At 40.1% G+C, this 20,482-nt stretch overlaps 3 protein-coding genes across 3 annotated transcripts; 1 reads left to right on the forward strand and 2 right to left on the reverse strand.

Moving 5' to 3' along the window:
- Positions 1-1,428: 1,428 nt before the first annotated feature.
- On the forward strand, positions 1,429-9,507 carry LOC120775640 (NPC intracellular cholesterol transporter 1 homolog 1b). Its single transcript, XM_040105895.1, has 10 exons — positions 1,429-1,619; positions 5,077-5,325; positions 5,388-6,343; positions 6,405-6,706; positions 6,762-7,444; positions 7,512-7,764; positions 7,838-8,137; positions 8,201-8,310; positions 8,371-8,525; positions 8,626-9,507. Exons 1-10 carry the CDS (start codon positions 1,613-1,615, stop codon positions 9,361-9,363), a joined length of 3,753 nt encoding a protein of 1,250 aa, XP_039961829.1. The 5' UTR covers positions 1,429-1,612; the 3' UTR covers positions 9,364-9,507.
- A 1,008-nt stretch (positions 9,508-10,515) lies between these two features.
- On the reverse strand, positions 10,516-15,662 carry LOC120775134 (probable cytochrome P450 318a1). Its single transcript, XM_040105164.1, has 8 exons — positions 15,265-15,662; positions 12,516-12,707; positions 12,202-12,396; positions 12,056-12,125; positions 11,855-11,987; positions 11,499-11,738; positions 10,949-11,408; positions 10,516-10,888 (listed from the first exon to the last, which is right to left on the reverse strand). Exons 1-8 carry the CDS (start codon positions 15,422-15,424, stop codon positions 10,710-10,712), a joined length of 1,629 nt encoding a protein of 542 aa, XP_039961098.1. The 5' UTR covers positions 15,425-15,662; the 3' UTR covers positions 10,516-10,709.
- A 2,229-nt stretch (positions 15,663-17,891) lies between these two features.
- On the reverse strand, positions 17,892-18,526 carry LOC120775352. Its single transcript, XM_040105510.1, has 2 exons — positions 18,302-18,526; positions 17,892-18,228 (listed from the first exon to the last, which is right to left on the reverse strand). The coding sequence occupies exons 1-2, from the start codon at positions 18,462-18,464 to the stop codon at positions 17,936-17,938; spliced, it is 456 nt and encodes a 151-aa protein (XP_039961444.1). The 5' UTR covers positions 18,465-18,526; the 3' UTR covers positions 17,892-17,935.
- Between the last annotated feature and the right edge of the window lie 1,956 nt (positions 18,527-20,482).

Below are 20,482 nucleotides of genomic sequence, written 5' to 3' on the forward strand. Positions count from 1 at the left end.
CACCATGAATTTGTTCCTCCAGCCAGATGTGGCCCCCAGGACTTCTTTTGTTTCCTTGCCTAAACAGGCCGATGAACGGGAATCCAGCATGCACCTCGGCTCTCAATCGCGCTGCATCGACGCAGAAGGAGCCTATTTTGAAAGTTTTTAAAGAATTGTAACGATTGGTCCAATAATTTTCCTTTCTAGTCCTATTACTATCCGGACAAATCCTGTATCTATAGGATATAAGACTTCGCAAGTCGAATCGCGACAAAAGCTACATGCATGGCAAAAAAGAATGTAAGAGTAGTAAATGTGAAATATGTATCGGCAACATAACAAACCGCAGCTTGGTTTGAAGTCTGCTAATGCAAATTAAAGATATATAGAATATTGAACACAAAGTTTTCGATAGACACCTCCCAATCTGGAAGTACTATCCATGAATCTGGACTCGAATTTGTTGCACATCCACCGTTTTCTCCGCAACAGGTCCCAAACCTCAAAGCAATGGCCGTTGGAAAGAAATCGCCGAGACTGAGACCTATTTCGAAAATCGTGTTACAATAGTGATATGGAAAAGTTGGAGGATGACTCTAATCTCTATCGCCCGCAAAGACACCTAAATTGGTAATATATTAGAGCAATATGGCACGGTCATGGTGAAAAGAAACACAGTTTTTAGAGCAAATTTCTCTGATAAGTATATATCAATTTGGGTGTCAATGCAGATTATAGCCTGCCAGTTGTAATTAATTACTTCAGAAAAGTTTGTGTCTCTCATTGCTAACTTATTTATGAACTTCATCCACTATAAGAGTGCCGTAAGTGAAGCAATAAATGCCCATGTAATCAGCTCACTTTTAACACATACATCTACACTTTTTCGGTAATTGTATTGTTCATTAAAGGTTTTTCTATTAAACACCTGGTTTTTACCTGATAAGCAGCTGGTTTTTAGTTCAATATTCGTTTATTTGTGTGTTTGTACAACAACATACCAACTTCTTATAAACAAATATACATATGTATACGTAGCCATAAAATGAGTCGCAAGGCTTTAAAACACCTGCAAACTGTAACAATTAATTATTGGAATTCCTCCAAATTAAATAAGTGGGCATATATGGGAAGTAGGATTTAAAGTGAAATGCATATTTAAGGAAAATATAATATCGTATTTTATTTATTTAATTTTATTTAACACACTTTTCTCATATGTAATGAAAGTTGGTTGCTAAAGCTCCTTTTTTACCGCCAATCGGAATTGGATTAGGTAAATATATATGCTAATATTATCGCACATCGGTTTATTAGTCACAATCCAAAACTCAGTTGCAGGTGTTAAGACGGCAATTAGTAAAATCTTATCGTCCACTAGAGGCAATGAAATTGAATGTGCCTGATAATACCCCTAAATAAATGTAATGTGTATGTTAATCGAATCAGTCTGCATCTGGATGGGTATTAAGCCAGTCGTGTTCTTTCGATCAATTTGGGAATGTGTTACAGTTATAATTGAGCTTCAATTTCGGTGCCGCGGAGGATAATCGCAGATTATTGCGATATCCTGTTTTCTTTATTAATCCAAACATTAAATTATTTAAATCATACTTTTAATATCAGCAAAATGAGAAGTATGTTGATAACATAACAGCGTTTAAGTGCTTTAGTATTAGTGAACGGCATGTAATAAAGTATTTGGTGAAAAATAAAGTTATTAGAAAAATCACATATATAAACGTGCATACATACTTATATCCTCTGTAAACTGAGTAATATTGTAATACATTTTATTATTATTATTTATTTGTGACAACAATATTTATTTTGCCAACTTCGAAGTGATCCGCACCCGATGTAATACACTTATGCCAACAATTTTTCCAGTCCTCGAAACACTTTTATAAGCACTTTTTGGGATGGCCTTCAGCTCGTCCAGCAAATTTTGTTTTCTCTCCTTGATCGACTAAAAACGGGTTTCACAGCGCGGCAATTTCAGTTTGGCGAGCAAAAAAAAATCATACGGAGCCAAATCTGATGATTTCAATGGTTGATAGGTGCTATTCATTGCGTTTTTAGTTTTAAATTCGGTCAGAATCGTGGCTCGGTGCGATTGTGCATTATCATCGTGTAAAATCCATGAATTGTTCTTTCACAATTCCGACCATTTTCGACGTATGTTGTCGCGCAAATGCCTCAACGCGGCCAAATAGAATTCCGTATTGACCGTCCGTGCCTCCGAAACAAATTCATGATGCACCAAACCACGAATATCGAAAAAATCAATGAGCAGCTTTGACTTTTTCCTCAACTCCTATAACACTTAGTTGACTTGTTTGGATGTCAAACTCATAAACCCATATCTCATCATTAGTTGTAATGCTCTCCATTAATTTAGAATCAGAATTCACACGATGAAGCATGTCCAAAGAGACCTGTTTCTTTTTAAAAAAAAAAATTCAGCTTTGTCGGGACGAGTCTAGCAAGAACGCATTTCATACACAAAATAACCACCACAATCATTCGAACAGACTCGCGAGAGTTGTCGAGCGCTCTTGCCATCCATCTAACACTTTCACTTTTTTAATGTTTTCATCAGTCGACGAGATCGAAGGTCGTCCAGAATGAGGCATGTCTTCAACGATCTCTTGAGCATCTTGGAAGGCTTTGTACGACTCGTAGGCATGTGCTTTAGATAAAACTGAATCGCCGTGAACCCTTTCCAAAATTTGCAGCGATTTCGCGCACGAAATTTGGTTGGAAATACAAAATTTGAGAAAAACTTTTTATTCGATATTTTTATCCAATGTCCAAATCATATTTGTGAATTATTTGTGTTAACTTGTTGAAATATGTGATCCTTTCAATTAAAAAAAAAAAAATAAAAAAAAAATATATTTTAGCTGTATATCTTTATCAGAGCACAAGACTATATTTCAAATATGAAAATGATTTGAACTGCGAACTGTAGTGATAAGAAACTGCTCATTTAAACTGCAGATCATCAAAACATCACTTTATCTCAAAATGGAACGCCCTAACTATATCTAGGTATAACTAAATCTGAAAGCATAACCGGTTAACGGTCGGTATATAGTCCGATGTGAACAATATGTTCGGATATTGCTTCGTTGCTTCGGAATCGTCAAATAAAAAGTTTTTTCCACAAGAAATTGATCTCAATCGATCAGTTGTAAAGCAGCTATATACTGTAGTGGTTCAATATCGGTGGGGTATCAAATGAACATTGGAAGAAAAGGGCGAGTGCAAATTTTCAGATCGATATATCGAAAATCGAGGGACCTGCTGCGTATAAACAAACAGACACGGTTAAATCAACTCACATTTATATTGGATAGTCGAAAAAGTATTTTCGTATGTTGTCAATAGGTGTCGTCGCAGTCGCATATCTCCAGTGCTACCAATCACATTGTGGCATACCATATAGTGTTGGAAGGGTGAGATTTTAAGCTTCATTTAATAAAAAAAATTAAATTCAGGGCAGTTGAAAAAAAGTTGCAGCTGTTCAAAACTGTGTGAAAATAATGAAGAAATCCGCTATATTTTGAAAAGTTTGTATAAAAAAGGAAAAATACCACGCAAGCCACCAAAGAAATTAGTGAAGTTAACGGAGACGATGCTGTATCAGTTCGTGAGACACAACAATGGTTTGCTCGCTTCCGTTTTGGAAATTGCGATATGAAAGATGCACCTCGCTCTGGTCGACCTATCGTTGAAAAAGTCAATGAAATTATAGAAAGGATTGACCAGGAGCGTCACATAAGCAGCCATGACATCGCTAAGGAACTTAACATTAATCATCAAACGGTTCTGAGCCATTTAAAGAAGGCTGCCTACAAACAGAAGCTTGATGTTTGGGTACCACAGGAATTGTCAGTGAAAATTAAAAAAACAGACGAAACGAAATCGAACCATTTCTGAAGTGAATGGTAACAGGAAAAGAAAAGTGGATCAAAAAAGACAATAATGTGCGAAAAATGATCATTGTCCAAGCATGGTGAAGTTCAAAAAATGGTCGCAAAGCCAGGAATGACGCCTCGAAAGGTTATGCTGAGTGTTTGCTGGGATTGGAAAGGAATCATCCGCTATGAGCTGCTCTAGCCTGGTCGAACGATTGATTCCACATTTCACTCTCAACAACTGATGAGATTGAAACAAGCAATCGAAAACAACGACCAGAATTGATCAACAGAAAGGGCTTCGTCTTCCATCAGGACAACGGTCGACCGCATATATCTTTGATGACTCGGCAGAAACTGAGAGCGTTTGACTGGGAAGTTTTGATGCATCCACCATATAACCACGACGCTACACCATCGGATTGTCATTTGTTTCGTTCAATGCAGCACTCCCCTAATGGAGTAAAGTTGGCTTCAAGAGAAGCCTATGAAAATTACTTGCCGCAGTTTTTCGCCGAGAAACCAGAAAAGTTTTACAAAAAAAGTTGTTTTTGGTTCATTTAAGTTCATTATAAATATAAAAAAATAAATTGAAATTTGATTGAAAATACATTAAGACTTTTTCGACTACCCAATGTAAACATTTTATAGGGTTAACAAACTTCGTGGGAATCTTAGTATACATGTAGACCCCATTAAGATTATAAAAATAAAATGTATACAACATTTCTAACAACTCTATTTTGGAATGTTCACAAGCGACCCGAAATTACTTGATTTCAAATTTTAATCAAGCAGCTCCTTTTACAAAAGGATTATTATCCTCTAAAACCTTTAGTTCCTTTTGCATACCTCCTCCATGTACATATAGTCAGAGTTTAAACACAGCTCGTAGTAACCTTAAAGGAATCCCAGAATTTCCGGAATTCAGATTGCAATCGAACCTCAACCACGATTAATATCCCAATATATTAGCAATGCGTCACTATGTGTGTACTCTAATTTTTATTAACATAATAAATTGGATAGGAGCAAACGATAAGACCAAATTAAGGTAGCTAACTTCGAAAACTCGATGCTTATCGTTATCAAAAACCACAAACGGATATGCTATAATTTTTTGTTTGTGTCTGTATATGGTATTTATGGCAACATTATTTGAACTTTACAGGCAATACTGTGATATTTACGACACTTTGTCTGCTAATTGCTGCAACCAGCCAATTGAGAGTTAGCTTGGCACAAGAAGAGCAAGAACCCCGTTGCATTTGGTATGGTCAGAGCCATATGGTTGGTGCCCATTGGTTGAACAAAGCAGCGGATATTGAAGCACAACCACTGAATGATGAGAGCGCTGAAGCCGTCTTTAAACAACGCTGCTCGAATTGGTATGCTGAGTACAAAGCGGCCGACCCGGAAGGTAAAACTTAGTTTACAAATAACGATTCTATAAGTTTAGTTATCGCTACTCATAACGTTTAGGACCACTCAAGCTGTGCTGTGATGCTGCTCAAATTCAAACGATGGGAACGAGTATGCTTCAAGCCGACGGCATATTTGCTCGCTGTCCGATTTGCACTTACAACATGGCCCTGTCGATTTGCGGTATGACCTGCGCCCAGAATCAGAGTCTCTTCATGGTGGCCCACACTGACTGGTACGAGGAACAGGAATATGTCGCAGAGGTCGATTTCAGAATTGATGACGATTCAGTGAAAGCCGTCTACGACAGCTGCGCCGGCATTCAGCACACACAGACGGGTCGTCCGTCCATGGATTTGGCCTGCGGCGCATACAATGCGAAAACCTGCGATCATCGTAAATGGTTCAATTTCATGGGTGACCCCACTTTGAGTGATTACGTACCCTTTCCTATTAACTACCAGTTTTTGAATGAGTCCAGCGAAGAGGTGCGATTAATTATGCCAGCTAAAAACTGTTCGGAAGCGTTGGAGGGCTCATATGCCTGCTCGTGTGTGGATTGCAGCGCTTCGTGTCCATACATGGATCCGCCAACTGGTGAAGAGGAAGGTTTTATGATTGCTGGACTTTATGGCATAACCTTCATAGTATCACTGGTTTTTGGTGCGATTGTGATGGTTTTCATACTTTGCGGTTCACTGAACATCTTCAAACCGAAAATAAGTATTTCTTCGTGTTGTGCGGGTTTCGACGGGGTAAATACCTTACTTTCAAAACTATTCCTCAATTGGGGTCATTTTTGTGCTAAACATCCAGTGCTGATTTTGGCTATTTGTTCTTGGATAATTGGTGGACTCGCTTATGGCTTAATCTACTTGAGTGTGACCACGGACCCCATTGAGCTTTGGGCTGGAAAAGAGAGCCAAACACGTCTGGAAAAGGAATATTTTGATGAACACTTCGGGCCCTTTTATCGTACCAATCAGATATTTATCAAACCATTGAATCAAACTATGGTAAGTTGTGGCTATACGTACAAAAATAACAAAATCGGTAATCAAAAATCTTTTATTACAGTTTACACACAATACCTCGGCGGGAATAGAAACATTTGGTCCAGCGTTCGAAAAGAACTTCCTCAAAGAGGTCTTTCTTCTCCAAGAACAAATCCAAAATTTGACTACAGAGAATGGTGTAACTTTGGCAGATGTCTGTTATGCCCCTATGGTGTATACTGGAGAGAAGGTAACCATTGATAATTGCTTAGTGCAATCCATCTATGGATACTATCAAAATGATATGGAAGAATTCGAAAGAGAATACGTGGATAGTAACGGCTACACAAACACATATCTCAACCAATTGGAAGATTGCTTGCGGTGAGTTCTATAAAGTACTTTAGTGGTTTTTGTTATTATTCAAACTCTTCAACAGCGTGCCCATGTTGGAGGCATGTTTCGGTCCCTATGGTGGTCCAATCGAACCTGCTATCGCAGTGGGTGGCATGCCCAAAGTATCGGCGGACGAGAACCCTGACTTTCAACTTGCCACTGGCTTGTTGCTCACTTTTCTAGGCAAAAACAAACTTTCTACAACTCAACTCGAACCCAACATGGAGTGGGAGGAAGCTTTTATCAACTTTCTCAAGAACTATACAAGTGATCAAATGGAAATTGCATTCTCCGCCGAGAGGTCCATACAAGATGCAATTGTTGAGCTTTCCGAGGGTGAAGTTTCTACTGTCGTTATCAGCTATGTCGTGATGTTTGTCTATGTCACCATAGCGTTGGGAAAAATTCGCAGTTTTCAACACTTCTTCCGCGATTCGAAGATAGTTCTCGCTATATCGGGGATTATTGTTGTAATTGCTTCAGTTGTTTGCAGTTTGGGCTTCTGGAGTTATCTGGACGTAACCACCACCATGTTGGCAATTGAGGTCATACCTTTTCTTGTGTTGGCCGTTGGTGTAGATAATATTTTCATTATGGTGCACGCCTATCATCGTTTGGACAGAAGAGACTATAAGGATGTAGCAGAGGCGATAGGCGTTGCAATGGGTCAAGTTGGTCCATCGATTTTACAAACTGCCGGCTCAGAGTTTGCCTGCTTTGCCATAGGTAAGTGCAAAACATTCTGGCAGAATTGAAACCGACCAACTATATATAAATATATTTACATTTACAGGCGCTATTTCCAACATGCCTGCTGTAAAGACCTTTGCAATGTATGCGGCCGCCGCCATTCTGATAAATTTCTTCTTTCAAATCACCGCTTTTGTCGCATTCATGGCCTTGGATGAACGTCGTTCCGAATCGGGGCGCTTTGACCTCTTCTGTTGCGTGAAGGCTTCAAACAAAAAAGAACTTAGTGATGAACAGAATGTGGGCATTTTGGAGAAGGTCTTCAAAAGTTTCTACGCACCTTTCCTGCTTTCCAAGTAAGTCAATCTGCTAATGTTTCTTACAAATGAAAGAAGAATTTAAATTTACGGTTTATTCCGTATTTCGTAGACCGGTTAAAATTACTGTTTTAGTTGTCTTTACGGTAATCACCTGCTTGTCGCTGATGGCGGCTCCTTCGATCGAGATTGGCTTGGATCAAGAAATGTCAATGCCAACCGATTCACACGTCGTTAAATATTTCCAATACATGAACGAACTTTTGTCAATGGGTGCGCCTGTGTATTGGGTGCTGAAGCCTGGTCTGAATTATACGCTGCGAGATCACCAGAATGTTATTTGTGGCGGTGTGCAGTGCAATAATGACTCCGTATCAGTGCAACTTTATCAGCAATCACTTTATCCCGACATGTAAGAACTCGCTTGTTTACCAACCCCTTTTATTCATGTTGTTTATATCCGAACACTTTACAGCACTTACCTTGCTCGTTCAGCTTCCTCTTGGATAGATGATTATATTGATTGGCTTGGTATAGACGATTGTTGCAAGGTCAACGCTACGGATGGTACCTTCTGTCCGAGCAGTAAGTATTCATGACTACGATTTAGTAAGGTTAGCTTCAATCGCGGTCCTACTTTTGCAGACTCGAAAGAAGACGATTGCGTGTCTTGTACCCGTGAGTTTTCTGAAGATGGATTACGTCCTACGCCAGAAACGTTCCAAGAGTACATACCCTTCTTCGTATCAGATTTGCCAGACAGCGAATGCGCAAAGGCCGGACGTGCTTCATATGCGGATGTGAGTATACTAATATTCCAAAACTGACTTACTCTTTCTTTTTCTCCACTGTGATATTTAACCAATACGAAATAAACGCTTCACATTTCATTTTCCTCAGGCTATCATCTACACACTCGATGAACAAGGCGCTTCAACTATTTTGGATACTTACATGATGCAGTACACCACCACGTCCACCACTTCCATACAATTTTATTCGGCACTTCGTGAGGCGCGACGCATCGCAAACAGCATAAACGAAATGTTTTCTGAGAAAGAACTTGACGTCACCGTTTTCCCCTATTGTATTTTCTTCATCTACTATGAACAGTATCTGACCATCTGGGATGATGCATTATTCTCGCTCGGCATAACACTGGCCACCATATTCCTGGTAACACTTATCATCACCGGTTTGGATCTGCCATCAGCACTGATGGTCACTGCGATGGTGCTAATAATCCTAATCAATATGCTCGGCATGATGTGGGCGTGGAATATTACGCTCAACGCAATTTCATTGGTTAATTTAGTCGTGTGCATTGGCATCGGTGTGGAGTTCGTGGCTCATATCATTCGTTCGTATAAAAATGGCATCGGTAGCACACAAGAACGCGCAAAGCAAGCGCTCATAGTAACAGGCAGCAGCGTTCTCTCGGGTATTACGCTGACGAAGTTTGCCGGCATCATCGTTTTGGGTTTCTCCAAGTCACAAGTGTTCCAAGTCTTCTACTTCCGCATGTATCTCGGCATTGTACTGATCGGAGCAGCGCATGGTCTTATTTTACTGCCCGTTTTACTCAGCATATTCGGTACTTCAAGTAAAAAGACTAACAAAAGTGTTAATGAATGTTAGCTTAATCTTAGAACCATATTTGTAATCAATCCCATTTTATATCATATTTAAGAAAAACTTTGTGCGATACCAAGACTCACTTATTTTAAGCTGTACCTTATAAAAAAGAAGAAGTTAAGAAATAAAATGAAATTAAAGATCTAACTGTTTTAATGAGTTCTCTGTTAATAATCGGAGTGAAAATCTTCGTAGACGAATTGGATCAGGATGTACATATATAGGGTTTATCCGGAAAGTAATAGGACTAATTTTCTTCCGCCACGACTGTACTTCGGAGTGTGTGCAACTGGATTCGATAGAGGGCTTTACTAGCTAACGAACGAGCGGCTGGTCCATTATCATTTTCGTGCGACGTGTTTCTGTGAATAGTGGAAGCCGAAAATGCAATGTCAGAGCAGGTAAATCTGCGACAGAGACGTTTGAATAACGTAATCACAGGTGAGGAGTCATGAATCTTTGAATTTTATCCAGAGAGCAAGAGGCAATCTTCCGAGTGGCACACGCCGGCGTCTTCTCGCACAAAAAAGGCAAGAATGACCAAATTCAAAGTGAAAACGATGCTCATTGTCTTTTTGACATCAAAAGTATCGTTCACTATGACGTTGTTCTTCCTATACAAAACGTCAACGACAAGTTTTACGTGGAAGTCCTCAAGAGACTCAAACGAAGGGTCAATCGGGCCCTACAAAACATCGCAGCCGATTGGAAGTTACACCACGACACCGTCTTCCTTGTGAACAGCTACTTAACCAAAGCCGGCAAACCAACGCTTCCGCAGCCGCCCTACAGCCCAGATGTGGCCCCCTCCCGGACTTTTTTTGTTTCCTTGCCAGAAAAATCGGAAGAAAGGCAAGCATTTTGAGACGACAGAGGGGATCCAAGCAGCATGCATCTTAGCTCTCAAGGCTATTCCAAAGAATGCCTTCTGTGACGCCTTTAAAGCTTGGAAATCGCGCGGGCAGCACTGCATCGATGCAGATGGGGCCTATTTTGAAAGTTTTTAAAGAAAGGAGAGAAAATAATACAAACTTGTATTGCCAAAATATCTACGAAATTATTACAAACTTTTAATTTTCAAGTACTGATAAGCAAATAAAGAGTCCGAAGTAGCTATTAATACCGCATATTTTATATATTGCCTCTAATTATTACTGTAAATACGTTGTATTAATAAAAGAGTCTCTTTTGATTAATAAAAAACCAAGCAGCTTTGAGTTCACGGCTTTGCCAACTTCAAATTGCGAAACGCAATATCTTATGATCTTCTAAGTGAAGGGATAAAGCCGTTATGAAATCCCCCGAATACAGAATTTTCAGTTCTTTGAGTTTTTGGCCCGATAGATAACTTAATCACCAGTCCGCTCAGTCTTTTTTATATGAAAGTTAATGATTTCGCTATTGCCAAACTTCAGCGAAATGCCATTGACGAAATGCAAGTCGCTCAGCTTCGTTGAGGTGCCAAATTCAAAGTGATGGATCAACTTCACTATAAATATTTTGGCCAAATACATTGAATAGCGATTTCCTGAAAAAATGGTTAAGCAAAATTAGCAAAGCCAGCAGACACTTGAAACTTTGAGCTCACCGATGCAGTAACGTAGACCTTTGGCGAATGGCACAAATGCGTACGGATGTCGTCCCGCTGCGCTCGAGTTTCCGACGATGAAATGTTCTGGGTAGAATTCTTGTGCATGTGACCCCCAATACGTTGGATCCCGTTGCATATTGAACGCATCAAATACGATTGCAGTATCTTTGGGTATTTTGGCGCGCCACTTCGAACCACTGGGCGCCGAGACCTCTATAAAGAAATCTCGACTCACAGCACGCATATTAAACGGCACTGTGGTCAGTAGACGCAATGACTCGTATACAATGGCATCAAGGTATTTCATTTGTAATAACTGCACAGGGTCGATATTGGTGATATGTTGCGCTTGGGGAAAGGTTGCGACGATTTCCTCACGTAATTTGCGCTGGTGATCCTTGTGCATAGCCAAAAGCAGCATGATGACCAGAACGCTTGTGGAAATCGTCTCGAACGACTAATAGTGAATAATCATAGAATAAGTATATGACAGTCATACATTAAGTGTTGATTTGAAGTGAGTTTCAAACTCGCCACTCATACTCACCACCATGAGCATGGATAACGCCTCGTCCATAACATCCTCCATACGCAGTTCCCCAGAATCAACCATATGAAATATTTGCTCAATAAAAATACGTTTTCGTGATGTATTCTCCGAAGATATATTGCGTATATTTCTTACATCTTCGGCACCATCAGCATTTGCGCCTCCACTATCGTTGCCAATGTGTCCAATATGGCATTCACCGCTCGCCCTCCATTCGGCGTGCTTCTTCTGCACGATCTGCAGAACGGTAAGTTTAATGGATGTTAAAAGATAATATTGCACATTTTAGTAGAAACTTTACAGCAACGTCAATGTGACATCAGGTTATGTTTGAATATATTCAAAATACTTACAACTCTTACGAAGTCCTCCAAGTGCTTCATGAGTTCCTGGCAACGTTTGTAATTTGGCGCATCCAGCCAACGAAACAGAAAGTCAACCTGCAACCAGGGCTTTGTACCTCTCAGTGCTGATATGCCCATGAGTCTAATCAAAACCCACATATCCCATATTAGCGGAGCTGAAGCATTTTAACTAAATATGGTTTTACTTACTCGCTATAAGTCTTTGCAATGCCTTGTGTGTCTGCAGCCGTGAAATTGGTCTCCGTGCCCATTGTGGTTTCTAACGGGTGATATAACACAATTGAAAGTATAGTAATTAATTTTATTCACACTTTTTTAGAGCTCAGTTGACTTACGGCACGAAACCTCGAGCACTGCTCTGCTAAACATTTCGTCAAGTGTTTCAAATTCAATATTATCGCCCAAAAGTTCCGTTTCAAATTTGTGCACCAGCTGATTTCCTACGGTGTTGAAGGTGTCGATAAAGCTGAGTAAGACCTTAGAACCGAAAGCAGGATCCAGCTGTCTGCGACGCGATTTCCAAGCGGCCCCTAAATTGTAAAGAATTTATGACGAAGGTTACAAACGTACCCCATGCAAAAGGTATCCAATGAAGATATATTATAAAAAACCAATATTAAATATCAAAATGAATGTCCTCTCATATTACCCCTAGCATGTAAAAGTCCACGTTTCAAGCAAAAACCATCTTGGAAAAACGATTTGTCAATGCATTCGGGGGCATTGAAGAACTGTTCCATGGTTATGGGATCATCGACATAGATAACACTTTTATTGCCAAAGACGATGCCCAGTGGCCGTTGAAAGTAGGGACGTATGTGAGACACGACTTGGAGAAGTTCTAAAAAATATTAAATAGGATTTTAAAATACAAATATAAACTTTTTTTTACTAATTAAGTTTTTCACTTCATTATTTTTGATGGACATTGTGAAATGAAATAATCTAGTTGAAAAAACTAGTGACATACGGGAAGTAGGCGTGAACCGATTTAGTTACATTTTAAAATAGCAATATAGGGGATTGATCGATTGAGTATTCACTGAAGTAATCCAATTTCCAAGAAAGATTTCCGTATTATACTTGTTCACAAATTTAATGTTTCATTAAACGGATTTGAATATAGTCTTTTTTAGGTAAACGTGGTTAATATCTGAATTCACCTATTTCTAAATGTATCAACAAACACCACATCGAAATGTTTTTACCAAGTTTGGTTGTATAAGTATCTCAATCAGTTTATAGCATATATTTGATGTTATATAAGAGGGTGGACCCTGCCCAATTTTCATAAAGTTTTTTTTTAAGAGTTTAGTGTTGTTTATGTTAAATTAAACATTTGGAAGATTTATTACATCAAAATATTAAACAATCCTGGTTACTCGAATACGTAGGCTGTCTCTTACATTTCTGGATTAGGCAACTCTAGTGTTGCAATCTTCAAACACGCAACTTTATTCTAAAGTTTTATATACACACTCGGATCGTTTTGACAAATAAACGCTATATGTGTTGTCCACGGCAATTTGAAATACGAGGTTTATTCAAAAAGTATCTCGAATTTTGGATTTCTTAAGAAAGTGTTTATTTATTCATGAGTAAATATTTCGCTCTCTTCGAAGTAATCTAAGTCGGAATAGTATTTTTCCAGAATAGCCTACAGGACCTTCTTCGATTCAGTTTCTATATCCTCGTGTCCAAAAGGCGTCTCCGCATTGTCCTTTCGAGTTTGCTGAATATCCTGAAGTCGCACGGAGCCAAGTCAGGCAACGATGGTTGCGGAGCGAGATGAGTCCAGTTTTTGGCAAAAAAAGTTGAAAACAACCAGTGAAGTATTACACCATATTTGAGCGATTCTGGCATCAATCGAGACTTGACGCGTTTGGGACACAAAACTTTCTTCGAAATGGTTTAGGCTGAGCCGAATTATATTCTAACAGTGAGGTCCGTAATGGTCAATCGACGATTTCAAGCACCAAATATTCAAAACCTTCAATATTAGTGGTTGACGATCGTCCAGAGCGTCGTCCAGTTCGTCTTTAACGGGTTGTACCACTTAAATGTTTTTTGTGTCATAATTTGATTATTAAATTTCTTATGCAGCAATTCCAACAGATCCAATTAATAATATTCTTTCCGTAAAAACAACTTTGAAGCAAGTTGGTTCTTCTTCTTCCTCTTCACTGGCGTAGACACCGCTTACGCGCTTATAAACGAGTTAATAACAGCGCGCCCAAGCCGCTGGGTCTGAAATCCGCCACGTAGAAACCAATCCCAATAAAAAGAAACAACAGGCTCGGAAGCAAGTTGTAATTAAACCGTTTGGCAAACAAACTAAAAAAAATATACCAACTTTCCTGATAATACAGCCTGCGATACAAACTTAGCATTCATCTCGGTCAAACAGTCACATGGGTGTTACAAGATGAACTGAATCCAACAAAAGTTGTTCACGCACGAAGCCCTTCCAACCAAATGGTTGCCTGCGTTTTAAAAAAAATTGGCCTGTCGCAAACAAAACAAATTATTAAATTCTGAGACATACTCTACCATTTGTTTGCCAGTTGTCTCTCAGGAAATCAGAAAAACCAACACCGAAGACGGATCACCGATTTGATAAATCAACCGCCGTATAGTCCTAACTTGGCACGGAATGACTTCTTTTTATTCCGGTAAATTAAAAATTGGAGGATGGAGTCATGTGTAGAAGTTCACGCAAGTGAGGAAAGTTCTCTGATCGCCATTCACTTGGGAATGGCCAGAAACGATTCTTTAACACATGACTCAAGCAGCTCACGACTTCCGGTCTTTGACCAAGTATCCTCTGGGTGCCTAAGAACATCCGTTCCGGGGTTTGGGACCCGCCACGTAAAAAAACTCTACCAATGAAAACTAAAAGACAGCCTCGGAAGAAAAACCTCCCTTTTGATGATGACCATGGCAAACGAAATAAGTACTACGATGGTCCTTTGCGCATTGGCCACGGCGAATATCGCATTCGATGGAACGATGAGCTGTACGAGATATACGACGCCATTGACATAGTTCAGAGAATTAAAAGACAGCGGCTATGCTGGCTAGATCATGTTGTCCGATTGGAAGAAAACACTCCAGCTCTGAAGGTATTCGACGCAATACCCGCCGGGGGAAGCAAAGGAAGAGGAAGACCTCCACTCCGTTGGAAGGACCAAGTGGAGAAGGACCTGGCTTCGCTTGGAATATCCAATTGGCGCCACGTAGCGAAAAGAAGGAACGACTGGCGCGCTGTTGTTAGCTCGGCTATAATCGCGTAAGCGTTGTCTACGCCAGTAAAGAAGAAGAAGAATATTTTTTTATGTTCTCTAATCCCGAAATATAAAAGACAACCCTCGTATGTTATGTTTTTTTGTGAACTTAACTCTTTGGCTCCAGATAAAAGATGAGGATGAACCACAAGTATGGCTGCTGCAGCAGGCCACGCCAACCGTTGAGGCGCCACACCAGCAACCACGCATTGCGTTGCCACCAAATAACCATACAGATCAGCAACAACAAAGCCAATAGCGACACTTGCAACATCACACACCGTTCGTGGGCTGAGTAAGGAGTTACGGTCAAAGTTTGTTTTGATTTCGCCTAATTAGCTGCACTTTGTAGGCAAACAACGCCGTCGCCTTTAATCACCTCCTGACCGTTTACGGACACCTTAACAACGCATGTGCGCGCGTGCTTAAATTTTTATTGTTTCTATTGTTCAACGGTGTGTTTCGCAGAAGCTGCTTTTAATTTGAATATTTGCGCTTGAAGACACAACAAATTGAGGAAGGCTTTGATCGCGAGTCAACCAAGGTGTTGCCGGATGGAAAATAACACACTAACTGAAAGGCAATATCGCTTTCTAACCGCTTTTATACGCGCCTGAATGTTGGCGCTGGGTATAAAATGGCAAAAATAGCGAATACGCTTAAAAGCGTATTGTATTTGTTTGTTTGTGTTGTAAATGCCGCCCAGAAGGCATTCTAATAATTTGCTCCTACATTTAGTGAGGCAATGTTTTGGAATTTTAGCTGAACGTTTTTGGTCTATATGCTAAATTGAGTTTGTTTTTGTTCTGATATGTATTGTGTTACTAAATTTAGGAGAAAGCGAATTATGTTATTAGTTTAGTTGTATTAGTGTATTGCTAATTCTGTGTGCTGAAACCTTGAAACAATGTGATGGATAGGACGTAAATGTTCATCCTGCCAAGGCCTTTCAATTCAGCAGCATTCTAAATTATGTGAGGAAAGCTTTTTGCAACTACTACAACAGCATGCGGATAAACAAAAGTGCTTCCCGTTAAATAATATCGAAACATTGTTAAAGCGAAATTTCTAGGACAGTTTTAAAACGAAGTGGCACTGATTGTAAGGACCACACTTTTTCCCAAAAAAAATTCATTTTTAAGGTAGAACCCTTTCACTTCTCTGCTCTCCTTGCTATTACAACAAAAATTTAAAAATGTTATTTGGATAGCTGTGCTATAAATTTAGATTTCCTTATTTTTCCTTAAGTAAACATAACGGGTTTTTCAATAAGAGCGCTACAAACATTTCAAATAAAACAAAAACAACTTGGAACATCAATGAAATTATTTATTTCTGTGAAAGTACATGGAACTCGATTTTTTTTTGCATGGCTACCACGGGAACGCTTGCAGAAGTCCAGACGCTGAACCCAATTTTCGACGGTTTTCAAGCATAAATCGGCCGTTACTGCTGCAATTTCACGTAGATATTTATACGAAATTCCTCAGTCATCGCTGGCTTCTTGGCATAGACCATAGACTTGACGCAGCTCTAAAGGAAATAGTTCAACGGTGTCAATTTGCACCACCGAAGCAACCAATTGATTGGGCCATTTCGTGAGATAACACGTTCAACAAACTTGGTTTTCAATAAATCGATTGCAACGTTCGCTGTGTGGCTGGTGGTGCCGTCCAGTTGTCTAAGCCCATATCATCCAATTCGGGCCAAAAATGTTTGGTTATCATTGAGAGGCAGCCATACTCATTCACAGTAATGTGCCGGTCTTGATTATCACTGAAGGAGTGCGACCCATAAACCACACCTAACCGTTATTTTTTTAGGATGCAATGGTGGGTCATGGAGTAAGTGTGGATTGCTGCTTGGCCAATAAGGCATATTTTTTTCTTATTGACAAAGCCATTCAGCCTAAAATGAGCCTCATCGCTGAAGATGATTTTTTGTTGAAAATTCGGATCATTTTCAAATTGGTGCTCAGCCCAATTCACGAACATACGACCATTCTGGTTGTCAAACGACGACCATAAATTGGACTTAACGCTCTTAAAGTTGAGGCTACTGACTCCGAATTTCGGTAGTAAATTTTAATAATTTCGACTCGTTGTTCGATCGTATCGTATTGATCGTATATCTTTCCATGATGAAAAGGCAAACCTTAGTGAAGAGAAATGCCAAAAGAGCGAGGAAAAAATGGCGTCGTTTGCTGTCCCTATCGGTCTACTTTTATGGCGTCGTTTTGAAAAACCCCGTTGTTTATCTATTTCCGATCCAAAATAAATGAATTACAGTCATTTAAATTATTAGGGAAATCTCAAATGTGGATCAGCGGAGGCCCCGTCGTATACGCAACATTCGTAAAGCGCCAGAAACCGCACTCAATCTCCTCTGAACCAAAACATAAAAGGCAAATTAAACAAACATTTTATTCTTCACATAGCGATTTCAGACATTTAGAGCTGACTCACTTGTTTGTTCATATGTGTGCACGCCTTTAGACACAGGTATGTTAATACTCATAACCATAAAAAAGAAGACAAAACTTTTCGTTGGTTTAGAGGGACTACCCAATAATAATAATAAATGCGGTTGCTGTGGCTTCTCGCGTTTGCATGTCAGAAACAATCACGAACATTGTCGAATTCAGCAGATATACATACACACATATGTACATTCAAACATGTGTGCTTACATATAAAGAGTTGAAAGGAAAGGAGTGAGGTAGGTCCATAAAAGAAATTTAATAAATTTGCTGCGATTTTATTTATTTTTGGTACAAAATAAAATTTCAAACGATAAAACGCAGTCCATTGAAGGCCGGTCGCTCCGTCACGCGCTCACTGACTACACGCTCGCCATGTATTGTCATATTGGTGCGAATTTTCGGTGCACAAATGAAGTTGAGTTCCTTCACACTGTCCCCCAGAGCTGCCGGCAGCCAACCATACACTTCGCCAGATAGATGCGGCAATATGCCCCGAGCACGCCTTCTGCCACACTGCTTAACGAACTTCGCATACTTTTCGTCATCCAAAGTGTTTTGATCGTGTCTCGCGTAGAACTTCGTTGTCAGCGGTTCGACTGCAAAAGCACAAGAGTTTCAAATTAAGCAAATAAGCAAGAGTTTGTGCCTGAGTGAGCGTTTATAACGCACCTAATGTGCATGGCACGAATGTGTAATGTCCGCAAAAGTGGCGATTTTGGTTTTCTATAAGCTCCTTTTCGAAATTGTACGGCAATTCGGCTTTAGGCGGCGCCTCCTCCTCTTCCCCGTCGCCATTTTTAGTCTCAATCGGTGGAGTTATGCGAACGCTCATGCTGCTATACAACAAATATCAACGAAGCAGAGCTCGTCCTCGGTGCGTGGTGCTTTCCCGCGCGTTCGGCAACAAACTGACTGGCGAAATTTTCAGTTTTCCCCGTTATGTGTGCCCCATTTATTATTAGCGAACTTTTCGCATGCCACAAATTACAATGAAATTGACTTTGTTTCATGACAAGAGGTCATGGGGAAGAGAAGGTGGAGAGAAGCGCATTTGTATGCAGGAAGGAATTGTAAATTAAATGCCGTTTATGGTTCGTTGGAATGTTGAGTGCGTGCATGCTCACGACAGCACAAAATTTTTGATAGTAATAAAATGAAATTGAAAGTTTATAGACCTCTCCATCGGAAGCACTATGCTCCTCTGAGCAACAAATGCATTAACCCTTAACTATAACTATCAACAAAGACTTTTAATAGATTTATATGAGTTAAATTGTATAATTCGTTTCAGTTATAGCTGAAAACTTCTGAGATACCGATCTGATTTTGACACTTCCAAAGAAGCTGTTCGTTGTTCGAAACCACTATGGCATGTGACTGCCATACAAACTGAAATTAACATTTTTTCTTGCAATCAGTGCAGTAGACCTTTTTTTAAGCGCCGTCAGAAATCGACTGGTAACTCGTACACTGATGATGGCACGATGAAGACGTCGGGCAATGGATTCGATGGCACGTACTCGCTGCACTAAATCCACAGCGACCATATTCACAAACTAGACGAAGGAGTACAGACTTGACCTTAATATTGCATCCGATGGCGTTAAGATTCCGACTGTTAATAACCTTAAGATTTTGGGCTTGTGCTCCTTCACTCCTCACACGACCGCGAGTATTACGAACGTACAGAGCCGCAACAAAATCCTCAAGTCGCTAGCCGACAGCACATGGGGAAAAGCCAAAGAAACGTTGTTGCCAACATACAAGGCATTCGGCCGGCCGGTCCTTAACTGCACTGCAGCAATGTGCTCGACTGGAAGCAGTGAAACGCAGACTACGAAACTACTGACATATCAAAATACTGCCCTCCAGACAACAGAGGGCTGACTCTTGATGTCTCCCATCGAAAATCTACAAAGTGAGGCCCGTATGCTGCCTGTTAAGGAGGATAATGAACTCTTCTCCAAGCAGTTTCTGCTGGGGTGCTTTCACAGAAACCATCCCTGCAATCACCTGCTTGGAGCGGAACCGCCTCCTAGAAGCATAAAGAGGATCTTCCTCAACTACGTCCGCCACATAAAACAATAAGCCGACCAAACTTCGGACGCAACTAACTTCGGACATGCACAGACCGCCATTAACCATTCACAGTAGAGCAATAAACAGCTTCACCGACTCCCTCTCAGTGAATGGTGAACAACAACAACAACAACATCGACTGGTAACAACATTCCTACAACTGTCGGGTCTAAGAAACCGGAAAATTTGTTAGGAGGCAACATTTAAATGCCGAAGTGAGGTGATATTAGTAGTCGAAAAAGTATTTTCGTATTTTGTCAGTAGATGTCGTTTCAGTCGTATATTTCCAGTGCTACCAATCACACTGTAGCATATGGTGTTGGAAAGGTGGGATTTTAAGCTCCATTTAACCCAAAAAAAATTTAATTCGGGGAAGTTGAAGAAAAAATTTCGCTATATTTGGAATTTTTTGTATAAAAAAAGGAAGAATACCACGCAAGCCACCAATGAAATGTGTGAAGTTTGCGGAGACGATGCTGCAATAGTTCGTGTAGCACAACAATGGTTCGATCGCTTCCGTTCTAGAAGTTTCGATGTGAAAGATGCACCTCACCAGAGGGTCGACCTATCGTGGAAAAAGTCGATGAAATTATGGGAAAGATTGACCAAGACCGTCACATAAGCAGCCAAGACATCGCTTAGGAACTTAACATTCATCATTAAACGGTTTTGAGCCATTTAAAGAAGGCTGCCTACAAACATAGGCTTGATGTTAGGGTACCACATGAATTGTCTATGAAACATTTAATGGGCCGAATTAGCATCTGCGAT

The sequence above is a fragment of the Bactrocera tryoni genome, chromosome 4 (assembly GCF_016617805.1).
Source record: "Bactrocera tryoni isolate S06 chromosome 4, CSIRO_BtryS06_freeze2, whole genome shotgun sequence".
Classification (NCBI taxonomy): domain Eukaryota; kingdom Metazoa; phylum Arthropoda; class Insecta; order Diptera; family Tephritidae; genus Bactrocera; species Bactrocera tryoni.

What these genes read in the sequence shown, in the direction of transcription:
- LOC120775640 (XM_040105895.1), top strand. An exon ending in CAATCACTTTATCCCGACAT is followed by an intron (nt 8,138 to 8,200) that starts GTAAGAACTCGC and finishes AACACTTTACAG; the next exon opens with CACTTACCTTGCTCGTTCAG. An exon ending in TGGTACCTTCTGTCCGAGCA is followed by an intron (nt 8,311 to 8,370) that starts GTAAGTATTCAT and finishes CTACTTTTGCAG; the next exon opens with ACTCGAAAGAAGACGATTGC.
- LOC120775134 (XM_040105164.1), bottom strand. Translation starts at nt 15,424, where the DNA reads ATGTTGCAAGTGTCGCTATTGGCTTTGTTGTTGCTGATCTGTATGGTT. An exon ending in ATTGCAAAGACTTATAGCGA is followed by an intron (nt 11,988 to 12,055) that starts GTAAGTAAAACC and finishes GGTTTTGATTAG; the next exon opens with ACTCATGGGCATATCAGCAC. An exon ending in CGTTATCCATGCTCATGGTG is followed by an intron (nt 11,409 to 11,498) that starts GTGAGTATGAGT and finishes ATTCACTATTAG; the next exon opens with TCGTTCGAGACGATTTCCAC.
- LOC120775352 (XM_040105510.1), bottom strand. Translation starts at nt 18,464, where the DNA reads ATGAGCGTTCGCATAACTCCACCGATTGAGACTAAAAATGGCGACGGG. An exon ending in ATTCGTGCCATGCACATTAG is followed by an intron (nt 18,229 to 18,301) that starts GTGCGTTATAAA and finishes GTGCTTTTGCAG; the next exon opens with TCGAACCGCTGACAACGAAG.